At 45.4% G+C, this 22,344-nt stretch overlaps 1 protein-coding gene across 1 annotated transcript; it reads left to right on the forward strand.

Moving 5' to 3' along the window:
- The first annotated feature begins 20,285 nt into the window (after positions 1-20,285).
- Positions 20,286-21,027, forward strand: LOC123125648 (protein PELPK1-like). Its single transcript, XM_044546113.1, has one exon. The coding sequence runs from the start codon at positions 20,342-20,344 to the stop codon at positions 20,765-20,767; it is 426 nt and encodes a 141-aa protein (XP_044402048.1). The 5' UTR covers positions 20,286-20,341; the 3' UTR covers positions 20,768-21,027.
- The last annotated feature ends 1,317 nt before the right edge of the window (positions 21,028-22,344 follow it).

Here is a 22,344-nt window from a genome sequence, read left to right on the forward strand (position 1 = left end):
TGAAAATCTCGCAACGATTACCGAGAAGGTAATGTCGCCATGTTTTGAGTGCATGGACTACGGCTGCAAGCTCTAGATCATGTGTGGGATAATTATCCTCATGTGGACGCAACTGTCGGGAAGCGTAGGCAATCACATGACGATCTTGCATGAGTATGCAACCTAGTCCTTGTCGCGAGGCGTCGCAATAGATAACAAAGTCCTTAGAAAAATCTGGTGGTACGAGTACGGGGGCAGATGTCAGGCGTCTTTTCAGTTCCTGAAAGCTGAACTCGCACTGTGGGGTCCACTCGAACTTTTTATCTTTCTTGAGGAGTTCGGTTAGAGATTTAGCAACCTTGGAGAAATTCTCGACGAAGCGGCGGCAGTAGCTCGCTAAGCCAAGGAAACTCCGAACATGCTTAACCGATTCAGGGGGAGTCCAGTCAAGGATGGCTTGAACTCGCTCGGGATTGACAGCAATACCTTTACCAGAGATTACATGGCCTAGATAGGTCACTTCTGGCAACCAGAATTCACACTTAGAGAATTTAGCATAAAGGCGATGCTCTCGAAGTTTCGTCAGTACTAGCCTTAAATGCTCGGCATGTTCTGCCTCGTTCTTGGAGTAGATGAGTATATCATCGAGGTATACTACGACGAATTTATCCAAATACTCCATGAAGATTGAGTTCATTAACTGAGAGAAGGTGGCTAGAGCATTGGTTAAACCGAAGGACATGACAGTATACTCGTATTGGCCATAACGAGTAACAAAGGCCGTTTTAGGAATGTCCCCGTTCTTGATTTTGATTTGATGGTAGCCCAACCTCAAATCCATTTTAGAGAAGACTGAGGATCCAGCGAGCTGATCATACAGATCGTTGATCCTGGGAAGCGGATACTTGTTCTTGATTGTGACTAGGTTGACGGGTCGGTAATCTACAACCATCCGATCCGTACCATCCTTCTTCTTGACGAAGAGGACGGGGCAAGCCCACGGAGAAGAACTAGGACGGATGAAACCCTTTTTCAAGGACTCATCGAGTTGTTTCTTAAGCTCGGCTAGCTCTAGGGGTGCCATCTTATAGGGTCTTCTAGAGATTCGGACGGTTCCTGGAACAAGGTCTATCACGAACTCAACATCCCTGTCAGGTGGAATACCTGGCAGTTCTTCAGGGAAGACATCCGGGAAGTCACGGACTACCGGCACATATTCGAGGTCTGGAAGAGGGTTGGCATTTAATGAGTAAAGCTGACGCTTAGACACTCGGGTCAAAACGTTGACTGTCTTGCCCGACGGATGGGTGAGTTGAACAATTCTAGTGGAGCAATCAGTCTTAGCATAATGAGCTGACATCCAGTCCATACCCAAGATGATGTTTATGTCCGAGGACTTGAGAGCTATTAGTGATGCAAGGAAGACCAATCTGTCAACAAGAATTTCATTTCCATGGCTTATCTTAGAGGTTTGCCACTTAGAACCAGGAGTTTGAATTACCATGGAGGTGGGCATGTCACAAAATGTGGTGTTGTGTAATCGAGCATAGCTCTCAGAGATAAATGAATGAGATGCTCCAGTATCGAAAAGAACAGTTGCCGGATGGCAATTAACAAGGAGCGTACCAAGGACGACGTTGGGATCCTCATGGGTTTCTTCAGCTGAAACGTAGTTGACATGGCCACGTGCAGTGGTGGCTGGCTTGGCGTAGTAAGTCTTTCCTGCTGGCTTACCACGGCCAACGGACTATCCAGGTTGATTGAGGTTGTTTCGGGGGCACTAGCGCAAATAGTGACCCGTTTCTCCACACTTGAAGCATGTCACAATATTGGGGCGTGGAGCAGCATTAGCAGCGGGGCCACCATAGACCTTGGGCGGTGCATGCTGCTGGTTGGGGCGAGGCGCCTCGAAGGATGCCCTCGGAGTGAACCTGGGTGGCAGAGCAGTGTTTGGAATCCAGACCCGGCGCTTCTTGGATCCGGAGCCGGATGAGGAACCAAAATCGCGAGAGTGCTTGCGTGTAGCGTCATAGTCAGTCTGTCCTGTCTCGGCACTGATGGCCTTATTGACCAACTTTTGGAAGGAGGTGCACTCATGCAGACAAAGATCATGGCAAGTTCAGGGCTAAGTCCCTTGCGGAACCTTGCCTGCTTCTTGGCGTCGGTGGATACCTCTTCAGGAGCATAGCGTGCTAGATTTCCAAACTCACGGCTGTATGCATCCACGGTCAGTCTGCCTTGGGTGAAGTTGCAGAATTCTTCCCGCTTACGATCTATGAGACCCTCCGGAATGTGATGCTCACGGAAAGCCTCACTGAATTCAGCCCAAGTAGTGATTTGGCCAGCTGGGTGCATAGCCTCAAAGTTTTCCCACCAAAGGCTAGCAGGGCCTTCGAGGTGATAGGCAGCGTAGGTAACCTTATCCGTTTCAGCTACGTTGGCAGAACGTAGCTTATGGGTGATGCTGCGAAGCCAATCATCTGCATCAAGGGGCTCGACGGAATGATTAAACTTCGGTGGGTACAACTTGATAAAGTCATTGATGGACACCAGGTCGTTCCTCTGGTGACGTGCAGTATTCTGCTCAATTCGCTCTAGCAAGCGGTTAGTCTCACGCTTGTTTCTTTCTGCCTCCAGCATAACTTCGGCCAGTGAAGGCGGTTGGGGCAGATTCTCCGCCCTGGCTGCATTGGCTTCACCCTGCGCCTGGACAGCAGGGTTGTTGCGGGTGTTAACCATCCTAGGAGAAACAAAGCAATGGTTTAGACAAGGATGGCTAAATCTCGATAGGGAAATGCGGAATGTAATGGATAACACGGAATGCAGAGATGATCATCAGTATGACATGGTAACATAGCAACATACATATACCAACGGTCATACACTCCATACATAGTTTAGTACAAGCCCAGGCTAAGGTACAACTACGATGAAAGACGGTACATCTCATCAGAGGCATTCCAAGCTCCTATACATTATTTTTCTACACCTCCGGAACGTGATACACACCAAGTCGTATCCCACAAGACACGCAGGACTGTGGAGATTACAACTGTTACAATACTAGTGGAACTACTACCAACTCAGACGTCTCCGTAGTAATCCTCATAGAAGTCACCACCATGACCTGGGAGCTGAACATGATCATCTGGAAACAGTCGGTCCTGTGGAGCTTGCGGTCCATAAGGACTCGGGTGTGGCCTTGGTCCAACAAATGGTGGCAGATGGGGTCCACGAGGAGGGGTGATGCCTCCTACATCACACCATTCCATACATTCTGGCAGACCAGATCACACGGAGTACAAGTCCCTCATGTCCATAAACCCAGCTTGCACGGCAGGTGCAAACCGTGTCAGAGTGGCCCAGTGATCAGCACGAGCATTAAAGAGCTCCATTCGCAAGGCACGATTCTCACGGTCCTTGTCCTCAAGCATCTCGGTGGTGGTACGGAGTAGTGAGCCCTCATGGGTAGAATCACAGCAAGTGGCCTGATAGTACCCCTGTGCCCCAGGGAGTGCTGCTGGCATATAGCAGAAGTCAGTGTTCTGAAGCAAGGCAGTTCTGGCTCGCATGATAGTCATCATTGAGTAAGCTGCGTCCTACACGGACATCTCGATAGTAACCCCAAGTCCATAAGAGCAATGGAGGGGTTCAGTGGCTCCAGGATAGGATGGGTAAATCCTGACTGTGCAAAGATATTGACTTTGATTAAAGTCTCGAAACTGCTCCTCGACGGTATACTCGGGATACCAACGATAGCCTGTCTCAACCATCACTCGGACCAACATGGCCGTGTGACCAGGTACGCCGATGCACCGGGTCAGACGAACCACTTGATTCTGGGAACGGGTGGCCATCTGAAAGCACGAAATAATGCAAGGCATTAGTATTTCTAGGAGAATTCGGACAGTATAACGGCTGTAAATGCTCGAAAAAGGATTTGAGACATTCGCAACAGTTTTGCAATACCACTCAACAACATCATGTCAAGGTTCTGGTTCAACCGACAACATACTAGGATAGTAGAGACTGAACCGAAGCATGGAACCAACCATCCTATAAGTTACTACAGATTAGGAACACGTGAACCTGATAGAGAGGAGAGAACCTAGTCCTTAACCCACGTAGAATGAGAAGAGAATGACTCAGATCAGAGGGCATGAGGTAAAGGAGTAAAAGCACCTTACATTGCCTCCCACAATCAATTCCCCTACATATAACTAAAGCATTTCTAGACTCGACATCGACCAGTTTGGCTTATCGCACCTACAGGCAGTTCGGCTCTGATGCCAACGCTGTCAGGACCCTGATTCCAAGTCACACCGATCTAGCCTGTAACACCTCATATCACATTGCGGCCTCACGCACGGTACTCCCACGGGTGTCGCCTTACCATGGCCCGGGACCGTTTGCGCCTTTTGGCTCACGTATATGACAATGTCGCTAGCATCCATATGACAGAGAACCCGGGCCGACATGGCTAGTCGTGAACCCAAAGCGGCACTAACGTATGGGGACAGGCATACATGAATCAACATCGAACGTGTCGGTCAGCAGCGTGTGAATCCGGGCTGTAGCACTGGGCTAACAGGACTCCGGGAACCCGGGCTGTAGCAGGCTAGGCAGGACTCCGGATGTCACCGCGTGACATTTCCCCGAAGGGACAGACACAGGAACGATATGAATCACATGCCGGCCAGTCAGGTGTCCAGAGCAGTAGTGCTGGGCTAGCAGGACTCCGGTGAACCGGGCTGTAGCGGACTACTATGGCTCAAGGAGGCACTAGACTACATTTCCCCAAAAGAGAGGCTGCCAAGGATAAACAACTAGATTGTCGGATCCCACACATACCAAGCATTTCAAACATACACACAATATGCTCGATATGTGCAAATACAACATGGCATCACAACAAAACTCTACAACTCAAAGTACTTTATTTAAAGGGGCTCCGGAGAGCCTTACATAACTTGTTCATACAGATAGGGGTCACATGACCCGACACTCAAGTCATACAATCATACAAGCACATGCGGAAGCAAACTGTCTGGGTACAGACACTAGAAAGAAAGAAGGCTTGACGAAGCCTGTCTATCTACATAGGCCCTTCACAAGCCTAGATCACCACCTGGGTGGCAAGTCACTCGTCGTCGTCGAGTTCTACGTAGAACCCATCAGAAAGGGCGGTGTTGTCGTCTGAAAACAGTAATTGAAGCAACATGAGTACAAAGGTACTCAGCAAGTCTTACAACAGATCCTACTGTACATGTTCATTCTCAAGAAGGTAGTGGGGTTATTGCAGCAAGCCAGCTTTGACTCTTGGTTAAGCTATCCTACGATACACCACTTGTGAAATAGTTTTCGCACACGAGTCCACTAATCACCATCTCAATACCCCACCGTGGATCATCCCTCGTCATCCCACGAGAGGGCCATCCGCGGTACTCACACTTATCTTGAGGCTTTTAGTAGTATCCATTTACTTGTCTATGAACTGCATAAGCGACCAAGTAGTCCTTTACCGCGGATGCGGCTATTCGAATAGTTTTATACCCTGCAGGGGTGTACTTCGTCACACACGCTCTCACCACTTATCGTCGCTACACGACGTGTACTCGGCAACCTTCAAGCGGAAGCCCAACGTGGGTGTCGGCCACAGCCTACCTAAACACTCGAGTCTCTAGTCCAGGTTTATCGCCTATTTAGGTTCCATCCGCAGGGAGTCCGGCCGAGGTTTCCACTTACGGCCCCAAACGATGTGTGCAGGGTTCCCGGACACCAAACGGGCGACTCGGTACACCGTGCCATGAGCCTACCGCATCACAGCCCACCCCTTGGTCAGCGCTGTCCACGGCCTCCAGCTTACTACAAACACCAGAAACTACGCGCAACTCCTGGACAGAGGACAAGGGTGATTAAGAAGCCGAGGGGGTCCATTGGTTTCGGGCCCAATGTGTGGTAGTAGCTGAATCTTAAATCACGCATACAGATCTCAGTTCTTAGGGACGGTCTCAATGAAACAACCCACCATGTACTCCTACATGGCCTCCCATCGATACCTTTACCAAATCGTATTCAACACTTCACTCTCATTATCGACACACACACTTTCACTCTAATTCATCACCCTGATGAGCCAGACCTGACACAACTCTAAGCGTAGCAAGCATAGCATTGTAGGAACACAACATGGCTCAATCAACTCCTACACATGCTAGTGGGTTTCATCTAGTTAATGTGGCAATGACAGGTCATGCAAAGGAAAGTGGGTTCAACTACCGCAACACACAGCAGTTTGAATCGCGTTGTCTTAATGTAGTAAACGAGAGCAGAAGCGAGAAGATGGGTTTGTATCGAAATGATCAATGGGTTGCTTGCTTGATGGAGTGGTGGTGGGATACTGCCCTTCAGTTGGATACTCGTGAATATCCTCGGAGGCAGGACCTACCACAATGAGCATACCGAAGCACAATCAACACCAAGCAAGTGCAATAATATGATGCATGCATGAGACATGGCAAGATGCATGTATTGGGCTAATGCAACTAAGGCCAGAAGGGTTTGGACTATTTTGAATCAAAGATTCAAATTCCAAGTTCATAAATGGCCCATATTAGTGCTTTATCTTGTTCTGTATAAAACAGTAGGTTAACTTGCTTAATCATGCATGAAACCAGTACAGATGGATAGAATGGATTTTTTGATCATTTTTCATATATAAATCTTTTCATTCTGAGCTATAGATTATTTTCTATGATTTTTTGAAGTTTGTGATAATTTCTGGAATTTCCAATATAAGAATAATTCCAGTAATTAAATTGCTTATTGCGTCAGCAGTGTGTCATGATGACGTCAGTGGTCAACGGGGTCGTCCAGGTCAAACCTGACATGTGGGTCCCCTGTGTCAGTGTCACTGTTAGGTAATTAGCTAATTAGGATTAATTTTAACTCTAACCCAGATTTACTTAGCAGGCGGGCCCCACTTGTCAGTGACTCTGGGGGGTCAACCTGTGGTGAAACCACGCTGACTCGCCGGTGTTTAGCCGCCGGCGACGTCCAGACGCGGCGGTGGAGTGCGGGATCCCTCCTCCGGCGACCAAATGGACGGCGGAGGGTACCTACGTGTAGCTGGGGGCGGACCGCGTCGACTGGTGGTGGTGGTGGAGCTCGGGGTCGCCGGAATCGACGCCGGCAACGAGCCGTGCGGCTGCCGGGATACGGGCGTAGTTGAATCCGTTGCTACAGAGCACAGGGAGGGACATGCGATGGTGCTACAGGTTCCTGGCGTTGCGGTGGAGCTAACGGCTACGGTGGTGCGGCCGTTGGATGGCCGGAGCCTCGTCGGCGACGAGCTCGTGCGGCAGCGCGTACGGGTGAGCTTCGTGCAGTGGCTGCGGAGCTCGAGAGGGAGAGAGGAGAGGATGGGAAGGTGGCCATGCTCACGGCGGTTGCGACGGAGCGGACGGCGAGGTCGGAGGCGAGCTGTTGCAGTGGCGACGGCGGAGGGGATCTCCGATGGTGAGCGGCGAAGGCGAGGTCGGAGGCGAGGCTTCGGGGCAAACGAGCGCTCGGGGCTCGGCCTGCTCGAAGGAGTGGGCGACGGCGGAGCTGTTGGACACGGTGGAACGGCGCGAGGTCGACGGTGGGCGCGGCTACTCCGGCAAGGTGGCTGCGGCGGCGTCGGCCATGGTGGGGGAAAGGCGAGGGAGAGGCGACGGGGGAGAATGGCGGTGTCCAGAGGCTCGGGGGCGCGTCGAGGGGTTCGTCCAGCGCATCCACGGGCGAGGGCGGCAAGCAGGTGGCGCCGTGGCGAGCTCGCGCTCGCCGGCGTCACCTCTCTGCCTGCTCTGGCGAGAGCAGGCAGCTGACTGGCGCGGGCCAGCACAGTGCTGGGCCGCCAGGTGGGCTGCCAGGTAAGTCCTTCTGCTTTCTGTTTTCTCTTTTATTTATTTATTTCTGTGTGTTTTGAAATAGTAAAAATACTATTTCATTTGGAAAAATCCTGAAAATATTCTGAGGCACCTATGAAATTTTTCTCAACAGCCTAAAAATACCTTCAAGATTATTTGGGCATTTGAAAATATTTATAGAATTAAAAATGCCCAAATGCAAATACTTATGGCTTGTGCAAAAATCCAAGATGGCCTCCAAAAATATGAAACCATTTTTGGCAGAGGTTTTGGCCAGAACCAAAGATGGTGAACATTTATGGAGGGCATTTCAGGTTCATTGAAAAGGATTTTAGTAAACCCTAGTTGTTTCAGGGGGGGTGCTGGGGGTTTCTGACATCCCCATTTCAATTTTTCTGTGAAAAATAGACATGATGCAACACTCTAATGCATGAACTAGCTAGGATGTGACATCCAGTAGATCCATCTACTCTATCTGGCTTTACTTGTGAATCTCCTCATTCTTCTGATGAGTCATTTGACTCCAACTATAAACTGTTCAAAAATAAGAATGGTGAAGTATTTGCTAGATATGTTGGCACTAACTGCAGGAATGGTTCCCCTATGAAGAAAATCTGGGTTCCCAAAAGGTATCTTGAAAATCTTCAGGTGAATGTCCTCATGACACCACCTGTGAAGAATAGGAACCCCAGACCAAATTCTTCATATGAACCAAACGCTTCATATTGATCCAAGTCCTCATATGGACCAAATTCCTCACGTGGATCAAATTCCTCAAAAGGATCAAAGTCCTCATATGAACATTATCGTGCTAACACCTCTGTTTCGCAGGGAAAAGCTAAGGGCTATGAATATGAGCATTATTCCTCTAACCATTATGTTCATAAGTCCTCGAAGAATTTCTCTGCTTATTCATATGCTTACCCTAACTCCTCATATGTGAAACGAAATGGAATGGCTTCTATGCCACCTTTCTCTTATGGAGCTCGCAGAATGATGAACTCTTCGCCACCCCTTCAGATGTGGCTGGTGAAGAAAAGGAACTAATCTCTTAAGCAGGGACAGGTCTCCAGATGAACTTAAACGTCTGAAGAATTTGCTGGAGACCTGTATATGCCTGAAAGGACACAGGCTAATCATGAAGAAATGAATCCTAATTTTCACGTCCTCATTCTGTTTTATCTGTTCCACTGCTTGATGAAATTGATCTGATGAATTTGATGTCATATTCTTCACTGATGAAGTATATGAGTTCGTAAGTTGCACTAATTCATCTGCAGGATGATCTAGCCAAAGCCACTGAGTGGGTCCTCGATAGTGGATGTACAAATCAGATGACTGGTGACAAGAATCTATTGATGGATGTTCCCCTATCATCATCGCATCTCAAGCATATCATCTTCGCTGACAAAGGCAAAAGCAAGGTATTGGGTCTAGGTAAGGTTGCAATCACAAAGGATCGACACATGGACAAAGTCATGCTTGTAGAATCCTTAGGATACAACCTCATGTCAGTCTCAATGCTTTCTAATCTTGATATGGTTGTTATTTTTGGCAAGTATCGTTGTGTTGTGATCATGGAAGCTGACAATTCCAAAGTCTTCGAAGGCTTTAGGAGAGGAGATCTGTATATTGTTGATTTCTCTACAGGACCACAACCAGCTATATGTCTACTTGCAAAAGCTTCAAAAGGCTGGCTATGGTATCGACGACTTGGTCATGCTGGCATGAGGAATTTGCACACGCTCGCGAAGAAGAAGCATGTCATTGGCATTGAGAATGTCAAATTCCTCAAGGATCACTTGTGCAGAGCCTGTGAAGCTGGAAAGGTAACCAAGGCCAAACATCCAGCGAAGACTATCATGACTACCACTCGACCATTTGAATTGCTTCACATGGATCTCTTTGGTCCTAATCATTATTTTGCAGTTACAAATGATGCATGTCTATATGGCTTTGTTATTGTTGATGATTACTCTCGTTACACATGGGTGCATATTGTCACTTACAAACATGAAGTGCAGGAAGTCTTCAAACGATTTTCTTCGAGGGCTTCAACCAACTTTGGTGTGAAGATCAAGCACATCAGAAGTGACAATGGAACTGAGTTCAAGAATTCTGGTCTTGATGACTATATTGATGAACTTGGTATTACTCATGAGTTATCTGCTTCTTATACTCCTCGGCAGAATGGCGTCGTGGAGCACAAGAACATGACTCTTGTTGAGATGGCTCGCACTATGCTTGATGAATACAAGACGCCTCGTCGTTTCTGGATTGAGGCAATTGATACTACATGCCACATCATCAACAGGGTATATGTTCACAAATTCTTCAAGAAGACTGCATATGAACTCCTCACTGACAAGAAACCCAATGTGAGTTATTTCAAAGTCTTCGGTGCTAAATGTTGGATTAGAGATCCTCATCACAATTCTAAATTTGCACTGAAAGCACATGAAGGTTTTATGCTTGGTTACGGAAAGGACTCGCACACCTACAGAGTCTTCAACAACGTTCACCACAAGGTTATTGAAACTGTAGATGTACGGTTCGATGAAACTAATGGCTCGCAAAGAGAACACCTACCTTCTGTGTTAGATGAACAGTCACCTGAGGAAACTATCAAGTTCAAGGCTACTAAGGATGTCATTCCTACCGAAGAATCTATTGAAGAAATCATTCCAGAACATGAAGAACGTCATGCTGATGCACCTGAAGAAAATGGTGCTGAAGAAAATGCTGATCCAAATCGTCGACGACAACCCGCTCATCCTCGTGTTGCAAACGAAGTGCAAATTGAGAAAATCATGAGCGACATCAACATTACAGGTCCTCTCACATGCTCAAATGCTTCACATTTGTCTAAATTTTGTGGGCACTTTGCTTTCATCTCTATCACAGAGCCCACTAAGGTAGATGAAACATTTCTGGATCCTGAGTGGATTCAAGCTATGCAAGAGGAATTACATCAGTTTGAGCTCAATAACGTCTGGGAACTGGTCAAACGTCCAGATCCTCGCAAACACAATATCATTGGCACAAAGTGGATCTACCGCAACAAGCAAGATGAAAATGGCCTTGTGGTGAGGAATAAGGCACGGCTTGTAGCTCAAGGCTACACACAGGTTGAAGGAATTGATTTCGATGAAACTTTTGCACATGTTGATAGACTTGAGGCTATTCGCATATTACTTGCTTATGCTAACCATCATGATATCACTTTATATCAAATGGATGTGAAAAGTGCATTCCTCAATGGTAAGCTTGAGGAAGAAGTATATGTTGCTCAACCCCCAGGTTTTGAAGATCCAAAGCATCCCGACAAAGTCTTCAGACTCAATAAGGCCCTCTATGGCCTCAAGCAGGCCCCTTGAGCGTGGTATGATACTTTGAAGGAATTCCTCATGAAGAAAGGCTTCAAACCCGGTTCACTTGACCCAACTACTTTCACTAAATCTTATGATGGTGAATTGTTTGCGTGCCAAATATATGTTGATGATATCATATTTGGCTGTACTGACCAACGTTACAGTGATGAATTTGCCTATATGTTGAGTGAAGAATATCAAATGTCTATGATGGGAGAATTGAAATTCTTCTTAGGTCTTCAAATTCGTCAACAGCGCAATGGCATATTCATATCTCAGGAGAAATACCTCAAGGATGTACTGAGGAAATTCGGCATGCAAGATTGCAATGGCGTCAAAATCCCTATGCCCACCAATGGCCATCTATGCACTGATGAAAATGGTATTGACTTCGATCAAAAGGTATACCGCTCCATGATTGGTTCTTTATTGTATTTATGTGCATCTAGGCCAGATATTATGCTTAGTGTTTGCATGTGTGCCCGATTTCGAGCTACACCGAAGGAATCACACCATAAGGTTGTGAAGCATATTCTTCGATATCTAGCTCACACACCAACACTTGGATTATGGTACCCCAAGGGTCTGGCTTTTGATCTCATTGGATATTCAGACTCTGACTATGCTGGTGATCGTGTGGACCGCAAGTCAACATCAGGCACATGCCATTTCCTCGGACGATCTTTGGTCTGTTGGTCCTCGAAGAAACAGAACTGCGTATCACTGTCTACTGCTGAAGCTGAGTACATTGTTGCTGGTTCTTGCTGTGCTCAATTACTATGGATGAAGCAAACTCTCAAGGACTACGGCGTCAACATGAAGAATGTGCCTCTCTACTGTGACAATGAGAGTGCCATTAAGATTGCTCATAACCCAGTTCAGCACTCGAAGATAGAGCACATTCTGATTCGTCATCATTTTCTTCGTGATCATGTGTGGAAGGGCGACATCTCTATTGAGCATGTAAGGACTGAAGAACAGCTAGCCGATATCTTCACAAAGCCCTTGAATGAGAAGAGATTTAGCAAGTTGAGGTGTGAGCTAAATATCCTACAATCTTCGAATGTCCTTTGAAAAGGACACACATCCTAACACTTATACAAAATTGATGACTTAGAAGTGCAACAAGCGAAGAAACGTTTTTCTTCAATCCATGAAGACTAACACTCTAAGTGTGAAGAGATTAACGAAGAATTTGATTCTCGGAGGCCTACGACAATTGTACGCGGTGTCTGAAATCATCATTCTTATACGGTGGGTCACGCCACCACCAAAAGTTTAAAATTTTCAATTTGAGTTTTTCCTCATTTCTGAAATTCCTCAGTTGTTCATTTCTTCAACTTTGCAATGTCTTCACTCTTTCCGCTGTTGTTCTTCGTTGGCTATATATATATATATATATATATATATATATATATATATATATATATATATATATATATATATATATATATATATATATATATATATATATATATATATATATATATATATGAGTTTATGTCCTCTACACCGTTCACTTATTGCTATTTCTTCAAGTTGCTTTTTTCTGCTAAGTGAATGTGATCGGACCCTTCCCCCTCTATGCTAAACTCAACCCAGTCTATTCACAAATTATTCATGTGCGTTCTATTTGAAACTCGTTCAAAATCTTCACTGTGTCCTTGTTAGCTGAAGAATTTGCGAACGAAAACTTTAAAATTTATCTTATCTGAATTTTTGGCGTTTGCCGCTCATACCATTCCGCATTCCACGAAATGATTATCTCTTCACCCACGATCACCACCTCTCAGTACGTGGGTGACACATGTCAAGCGAATGAGAAGGGTCAGGGGCACGTTCGTCCAATTTCCTCGGGCGAGCAGTTTTTCACTTCGGCTATAAGTACCCCCCCTCCCCTTCCTCACTTCGTTTTTACTCCGCTCGGCCTCACTCCCTCGCTCGAGCTTCTCAAACCCTAGCGCTGCCGCTACTTCCATCGTCGCCGGTGAGGAAGAGCTTCACTGCCTTGACCTCGTCGTCGTCGTACTCGCGCCGGCCGCGGATTTCTTCACTCCGCCGTCGCCGTAGCTGTCTTCCTCTGCCTAATTAGGGCATGGAAGATCTGAACCGACGAGCTTCAAATCTACACTTCCCAGTTTGCCGTGTTCTTCATCAAGGGTAATTAAAAGTTACTTTTACTGCCCTCGTTGATTCGGATGTTTTCTACAAAATCTTCAAAAGGTGTTTACTATTCAAATCTTCACACACTAAATACCTCACATATCATCTATTCTTGATCTGTTTCTCTAAGCAAAATTTTCCTTCAAGATTCCTCAATTGTGGATATTTTAATGTGTACAACTCTGCAACCTAAGACTAAGAACGCTTAGTGAAATTCCTCAAGGCTCATCTGGTCAAATTCCTCAAACTTGTTCTTTTTGCAAAAACTTATGTGAACGCATATGACCTCTCCAAATTCCTTGCAACTATACTCTGTTCACAGGTACACATGTCTGCTGCTGAATCACTAGGTTCTCATCAACTTAACTCATTTGCAGTGTTCCTCGAAGAAAAGTTGCACACCTCTTCAGAGAATTCTATTGTTCAGATTCCTCAGCTGAAGAAAATGGCTGACGGCAAGAAGCCTCAGAAGGGTGGAAAGATACCTGAGGTCAACACTACTTTCGAAATCCCAGATGATATTTACAAGGATTATTGCACACCTCATGAGGCCAAACACGGCAAGGAGGACAAAAATCAGCGCAAGGTGCGCATACAAAGGATAGAGAGGAGATGGGCACGGGAATGGAGGGAATACAGATATGTCACTCCTAAGTACATGAAAAATGCGCTCTTAACCCTCCATGCCCAAGACCTCCATTGGCACCTGGCCAAGAAGCTGATCCTACCAGCCACAAGCATGGTGAGGACTATCCTGATGAATGGGCCAAGCACCAGGCCAAGCTAGCCAAAATGGCTAAGGAAGGAGTGAGGAAATTTAATGAAGACTCTGCTGCTGCTGCCACTACTGAGGCCTCTGCAAGCAAGCCTAAGAAGGCCATGGCAAAGAAGCCTGCTCACAAGCCCAGTGCTTCAACCTCTATGCCCTCACGGCCAAGCTCCTCAGCAATGCCCTCACGTCCAAGTTCTTCAAAGCCCTCACGGTCAATTCCTCAAGCTGCACCAGCTCCTCCAAAGTCCTCAGCTCCTCCGTCCAAATCCTCAGCACCTGTGCGCCTCGCCTCATGCCAAAGAACAACAGGCATCTCTATTGCCTCAGGAGCCTCTGCTAGTTCTTCAGCTCCACCAAATTCCTCAACAGGCCCCACACTGCTGAAGACAAAGGCCACTGCTGGACGAGGGTCTCGACCAAGTCCTCACAAGAAGCAGGTCGCCTTTCAAGTGCCGTCTGATGAAGACGAAGCTGATGATGAGGAACTTGCTGAAATCATCAGGGACAGGCAGCTCAGGGCCGCTAGAGCCAAAGGCACAAATGTGCCTCTGCTTTTGGATCCTAAATTGATCCTTGATTTCATCGACTTGTGGCACAAGGAACCCAACACGCCCATGCCTGACTTCAAGTTGACTCCTGGACAAAGTCACATGTTGACCGCCTTCATAGGCAAAGAAAGTGGAAATTTGAAGAACTGGTCACTATTCAATCTGAGATCAAGAAACTCAGTGATAAATTTGACGCATACCGCGCTGTTTGGCTGGGAGCCAAGGTCTGTTTTGTGAAATTAGCTGAAGGACTCACTAAGAATGTTGCAGCCCCAACGCAACAAGAAATTCCTCAGGCTGAGGCATCTGCTCAGCCTACTGAAGAACATGCCAACACCGCTGATGAAAATCATGCTGCTGATGAAACTCAGAGTACCAGGGCTGATGACTGCATTCCAGCCGCTGAAGAAATTGCAAGGGCAACCACTAGTGTTGCGCCTGAAGAAACTATCAGGACAGCTGAAGCTTCAACGGTTGTGCCGGAAGAAACTGAAAATGCCAGGGCAACTGCATCAGTTGTGCTTGAAGAAACTGAACCAATTTCCTCTGCTCCTCCTGTGCCTACACCAAGTCCAATTCTTCCTTCTGCATCAGATGCGAATAAGACCAAGGCTGCGGAGCGTGCAGCTGTGAAGAAAAGGAAAGTATCAACTTCATCAGATTCTTCAGCTCCGAAGAAGATGAAGCCATTGACTAGCTCTTTTGAAAATCCAACTGATGCTATTCCTATCTCATCTATGCCATCAAAGGACCTTATTTCTTTTGATGAAGAATATGAGATCCCAAGTGGATCTGATGATGATATTCCTTCTGCTGCTTCTTTAGAGTAGTTGGATGAAGAAATTGAAGCGGATGCAGTCCCTTCAACCCCAATCGTCTCATTGCCCATGCCTTAGTTCACTGCTAAAGAGGCCGACGTTGAAGAAATGAGTGAAGAAGAAGATGTGGACATTGGAAGCACTACTCCAGTGATGAATGATGACTTTTGGGAAAGTCAGCACCCCAATTCTCCTCTGTTCACGCCTCTGCAACAAATTCCTCAGTCCCAAGTGAATACTAAAGTACAAATGGGATCTGAAGAACCTCGCGCCACCCCGTCTTTCCATGAAGAGATTGCAGCCACTAGTGCTGATGAAATTGTTAATGAAGAATTGAAAATCCAGGCTGCCACTGAAGAAACTGAAATTCCTCAGCCTGTGGATCCTGGGATTGTGATTCCTGATGATGCAATTGACCGATACTCCTCAACCCAAGCCAAAGGATCCCTTCTCAAAGAAGCAGAAATTCAAGGCTGATGACTTCTTCGGCGAGCATGTGTTCTTCACAGAGTATAATCCTTATGACTCTGCTCGTCTTAGAAGGAAGCGTTTCTCGACTTCCAGCCAAGCCAATTTCTATTCTTCACTGCTTTTCAACAAAGACAAAGTCGTCGATCACGAGCATATTTCTCATGTGGACATGGAATCCCTGCCTTACTTCACCCCAGTCCTCAGTGTGCTTCATGATGCAGGACTGCTCAACTTTTGCACTGACATTGTTGATTGGAATGAAGAGCTAATTCTTCAGTTCTATGCAACACTGCACATCACAGGAGATGCTGACGATGTGAACTCTTGGGTTTTGGACTGGATGACCGAAAATACTCACTATAAAGCACCGGCCACTGAATTGCTTCATGCCCTGCCAATCAGTCCTCCCCTTGACGGCGCTCGTTGTTTGTACCATGAACCTGAAATCACTGCTCATTACATGCAACTACTGATGAAGCCGCTGAAGCCCAGTCAAGCCCCAAGGACCAAATTCCTCGTGAAGTAATTTTTGTACGTGCCAAGAATAGTCTATCGCATTCTGATGGAGACTTTGAGTCCTATCAAAGGCCACGACTCGACTGATGAGGAAGTCATTGGTATCATGAAGAATCTGCTGTTCAATATCATGCATGGCATTCCTGTCAACTATCATGATTTCTTCATACGGACTCTGGCAAATGTTGCACTCTCTCCGTTTGAGTTGAAGCCTTATGCTCCTTGGATTATGAGATTCCTCAGAACAAGGTCTTCACTCAACTATAAGGCTGATTTTCAGAATCATCTCAGCTACTTGCCCCCCATTGAAGTCCTCAAGCGGACATTTTCCTCAACTGATGAAAAGGGCAAGGCAGCTGCAGTTATTGATGAAGGCATTCGTCCATTGGATGGTCAGTTTCGCAAAGCTGCATCTTACTCCACCAATGATGACTCTGCTACTCATGATTCTGCCGCTAATGCTTCAAAGCCAAATCCTCAAGCCACAGCTCCAAGAGTGATGACTGGCCGTGAGCTTCTCCTCAGTCTTCACCAGAAGGTGGATCGAAACCACAAATGGGTTAAGCATTAGTTTGGTTCCATTCTTCACAACATGACTGCTACACACAATGCAGTGAAGAAAAATCATTACTACCTCCATGAAGTCTTCGGTCGCACCTGGGTTGTTCTGTCACATATGTATGGTGAAGAAGGTCTCAAGCAAATGGGTCTCAAGCAGGACTTTGACTGGTCTGCACCACCAGTGAAAAAAATTCAAGAACGTCGAGGTTCCATCCTTGGTGGCCAGCTCCTATTCTCCATCGCGCGAAACCGATGAGCATGAAGACTTGGACGACACTGCGGCAGGCCCTACTACAACAACTGACCCCAACAACGCTGGCGCTCCTCCATCAACATGATATTCTTCAGGGGCGTTAGTCCTCATTTTCGGCCCTTTTGGTCATTAGATGACAAAGGGGGAGAAATTTGAGTTAGTCTTAAAGCGGGTCTACATATATGGGCGTTATTTTTTGCTAAGTTACAACTCTCGTTCTTTTTGAAGACTTTGCTGGATCGAGTTGTAATCTTAAACCCTATGGTGGTCTGATACTGTTGTTGTGTTATTCTGCATGCTTATTCCTCATTAATAATTATGCACGCATGCTGAATTACATCAGTCACCATATTTCATCATGCATTTCAAATTCTTCATATCATATGTTAAATGCGTGTATGAATTACAAGATATAGGGGGAGATCTCCATGATTCTACTCTTCAAGTGTGCATTGTTTCAAAAGCAAATTACTCACTATGCACATCTTCAGGAGGAGTTCTTCTATATCTTGCAATCAAATTCCTCAATATCAGTATTTACACTTCATATGTTTATCCCCGTTGAAAACTTAACCTATATTGTCATCAATCACCAAAAAGGGGGAGATTGTAAGTGCATCTAGTGCCCCTTAGTGATTTTGGTGTATTGAAGACTTATAAGTTAAGGGACTGATGCGTTTGTGAGTGTACACACGTCTATAAGTCTATGAGGAGTTTGATATTTACAGAGAAAGTCGACCCCTAAAAATGAAGTTCTTTGACTGAAGACTTTTGATTTCTGAAGACTTTAAAAATGAAGAAATTGGTGTGACCTTGAAGACTTAATTAGTATTCATTCGAGGAACATGAAGCGTGAAGATTTTTGTTTTCGTAGTTTCATTTTCTCTTTCTTGAGTCATAGGAAACACCGTACTATTAAAGGGGGTCGAGGAAATATTAAGAAAAAATTTCCATGTGATGCTCAACTCAAAATCCTACACCTACCAATCCCTTCGAGTGAAGCCATTGGAAATCTCATACAGTTCAGTCAATTTCTTCAGTGACAGAGACGAAATTCTTCTGGTCTCTGAGGAGTTTGTTCTGACTGAGGAGTTAGGAATTCGCCAGTGCGGATTGCCTACAAGTGAGGAACATGATAGCCCTGGGGAATTTGACAGTCAAATTTCCGACCGTTGCTGTGTTACGCGCCAGCTGTCCCAAAATATCTACTCACCTAACGGTCATATTATTGAAGGGCATTTATGTCTTATCATGTCGGGCTGCTCTCTAGGCTATAAATAGCCGCCCCCTACAACCACTAGCTGGTTGGCTGCTCCGAGAGAAACTAACACTTCGCATTTGAGAGCATCCCATCCTCCGAGGACTTTGAGCGAAAATCATCTAGTGAGGAAAACCCAAACCCAAACACTTACAAACCCAAAGTGATTGAGCATCACTGAAGAGACTGATCCTGCGTGGATCCGACGCTTCTTACCTTTGAAGACTGTGCATCTTCCAGACGGTTAGGCGTCATGGTCTAGAGCATCCAAGAGGAAATTGTGGATCGCCGAGTGACCGAGTTTGTGAAGGTTTGGAAGTCACCCGAAGACTTACCACGAGTGATTGGGCGAGGTCTGTGTAACCTTAGCTCAAGGAGAATACGGTGAGGACTGTGTGTCCAGGACTGTGTGTCCTCAGGTTTAAATACCTAGCCGCTCCAACCAGACGTACAACTGTCACAGCAGTTGGAACTGGTCTACCAAATCATTGCTTCACCAAGCCTACTGGTTCTATTTCTCAACTCTTTCATTTCCTCATTACTGTGTTGTGTGCTTGTTCATATCTGTTTGAAGACTTTGACTGAAGACTTTTCTCAATTTCCTCAGTTCAATTTCTTCAGTCTGTTTGTCTTCATCCTGTTTTATCCTGTGTTTACGCTTCCTGTACTCTCTATTTGTTTTCATTTCATCATGATGTCCATGTTTATGTTATGTCATGTATGCATCTGAGTACTTATTTCACTGCAAGTAGTTCTTCGCTTAGGAATTTCCTCACACTGAAATTCCTCAGTGAATAATTCATAAAAATCGCCTATTCACAACCCCCCCCCCCCCCATCCCCTCTAGTCGATATAATGCACTTTATTTATCCTTTTTTACGCAATTTTCCGTAATAAACTGAAAAAAATTCATGTATATATAGCAGGTAAAATAATTGTCTCATGTTTGGGAAAGAAAATAGAAAAAGATAGTGAAAAGCGGTGGGCTTGTGTGTATAGTCCAAGCAACTACACCCTACTCTGCATATAAAATTTGTCTGAAGTCAAAATTCGTAAAGTTTGACCAACTTTATATATAAAAATTTGCAATCACAATACGAAACCAATATCATTAGATGCATCATGAATTTATTTGTTATATTGTAGGTATAGCGTTAGTACATGTAGATGATTATATTTTTTATATAAATATGGTCAAACTTTATGAAGTTCGACTTTGATTAAAACTTATATAAGGAGTAAAGAGTACCGGAGGGAGTACAAGTGTACAACACGATCACCAGTGAGTTGCAGTCAGAGACACTCCCGTACCATTAAATTCTCTATGCTACTAGCAGATTCTATCAGAAGTCAATCCCAACAATGGCACTGTCTTTTGAAGATACTCCTATCAATCCCAACAATGGCAGTTGAGAAACGATGGTAGGAATAATCAAAGACGGTTGAGCAAATCGAAGCTGCAAAGCCGGTCAGCTCTATACCTAAACCCAGAAAATTGTAGGTACCGCCTACGCACCTCGACCATGCAAAGCACTTCCCTTTTTAGATTGACGACGCACGCACAGGCATCCTGAATCTGGCCAACAATCGACCTAATCACACGATCACTTTGAACTGTATAAATTTCCAGCCATTGACCCATGTTCATACATCGCAGCACAGCCGACGCAACATCTTGCAGTCACCTTCTCTCAACAGTACCTTCGCTAGTTCTAAGCTATATGGCTTCCAACGGGAGCATGCTGGCCGTGATCATGGCGTGCGCGCTCCTCCTCGCCGGCAGCACGTGCCACGCCGCCCGCAACCTGGCCGACACGACGCCGGCGGCTGCCGCTCCGGCTGCTAGCGCCGTCCCTGGCCTGCCGGCCGTGCCGTCCTTGCCTGCCGTGCCCACGGACACGGTCACCCTGATGCCACCAATGCCGTCGGTCACCCTGCCCACCGTGCCACAGGTGACGCTGCCGCCCATGCCCTCCATCGTCGTCCCCAAGGCGGTCCTGCCGCCCATGCCCAAGGTCACCCTCCCCACAGTGACGATGGCACCGATGCCCGCGATTGTGGTGCCCAAGGTGACCCTGCCGCCGTTGCCATTCGTCCCCAATGTGAACGTGCCTATGCGGTTCGCGGCACCACCCCCGTCAGCGTAGGCGCGGCCGTGCGGCGGTGCTCTCCCCCTGTCCAGCATAGGGCGCCGTTCATCTGAGTGTGGCGTCAGGTTACTCCGTGGACACGACGTACATTTTCTTACATGCAAGCTTGGTGTTTTATATGCGATGTATCACAGTACCAGTAATTATTGCCTTTTTTTACGTCTCGATAGTGTATGTACTGGTAGTGTTTGACTGTTGAGGGTTTTGTCCCATTGTATGTATTTCTTGATCTTCTTATATACACACTATTTAAGGTATGTTATCTTTGTCTTTTATAACTCTAATAACGGGCGATGGTGCAATTTTCTCTTTCCTGTCAGGTGCTCCAAAATAAAAGAGAGGTCATTTAGCTCTTTTTGAGTAAACCATTAGGAATTTTGTTTATTTTTTCCTGCACCAAAGGTAATAGTGAATTACACAAAATTAAAAGGTGCAATTCCAGAAAAAAAAAGTGTATGTACAATAAAAAAAGTTGCAAATTGCACAAAGTAGTGCAATTACACCGAAAGGCATGATAACACAAAATAGTGCAAATTGCATAAGAGAGTGTAATTACAAAAATGCAATTGCACAAAATAAAAGTACAATGCAAAAGGTGTAGTTGCCCAAAAGAATAAATACGGTTGAACCATACAGAAGTGTAACTGCGCAAAAAAGTGCAAATGCACAAAACAAGTTATTGCACACAAAAATTATAAGTGCTCCTAAATGCACAATTTATTTCCATACCCAGTAGACAAAATTAACTACAAAAGAAAGAAAATAATAGGTGCCCAAGAGGAATAACTAAAACTCTTTTGAAAAAACAAACACAAACATTCTTTACTTTCTTTTGTAGGGTAACTAACATTCTTTAGCAGTACTTACTCTACCAAATTACTTGATGTTCTTGGTTTGTCCTAAATCAAACTTTTTATAGTTCAATCAAGTATAGAGAAAAATATGCCAATAGGACATCAAATAGACACAGTACAAAACTATTTTGTCGAACAACCTAATGAAACTAATTTGATGTTTTAGATGTTAATACATTTCTTAGATAAACTTAGTCAAGGTAGAAAAAAATCGGCTTAGGATAAAATTAATGCTTCAAACAAGTTGGAACGGAAGTACTAGCACACAAATAACAGTGTAGCTTGATGGTGAAGACTTACTCACCAAAGTGGTAGTTCGCGTTTTCAAAGGCCAATATCTTGTTTTTTCTTATAGAGTCAAAGCATGCTCACACGAACTGGCAGATTGCAGATTCAAGGCCGATATGTTTGCACGTTTTTCCAACTATTTTTCTCAAAACGAGAAACAGCTCAAATCTAAGTGCAAAACAGCCACCTGGATTTTAGCAAATCCGCTTGCCACTTCCTCATGTTTTTTTTTGTGGGGGGGGGGGGGGGGGGGTAGAAAATTAAAAAAATATTGAATATATGTATATACAAATGTTGAAAAATTAGCTGCGCTTTATGAAAGTTAAGAAATACAGTATCTCTTTGTGTTAGCAAACCCGCTTGCTTATTCCTCCTGAGTTTTTCTCAAAAGTATGAAAGCAACTCAAATATAAGTACAAATCCATTAAAACA

The sequence above is a fragment of the Triticum aestivum genome, chromosome 5D, assembly GCF_018294505.1.
Source record: "Triticum aestivum cultivar Chinese Spring chromosome 5D, IWGSC CS RefSeq v2.1, whole genome shotgun sequence".
Classification (NCBI taxonomy): domain Eukaryota; kingdom Viridiplantae; phylum Streptophyta; class Magnoliopsida; order Poales; family Poaceae; genus Triticum; species Triticum aestivum.

Excerpts from the sequence above, each read along its gene's own strand:
- LOC123125648 (XM_044546113.1), top strand. The coding sequence starts at position 20,342 with ATGGCTTCCAACGGGAGCATGCTGGCCGTGATCATGGCGTGCGCGCTC.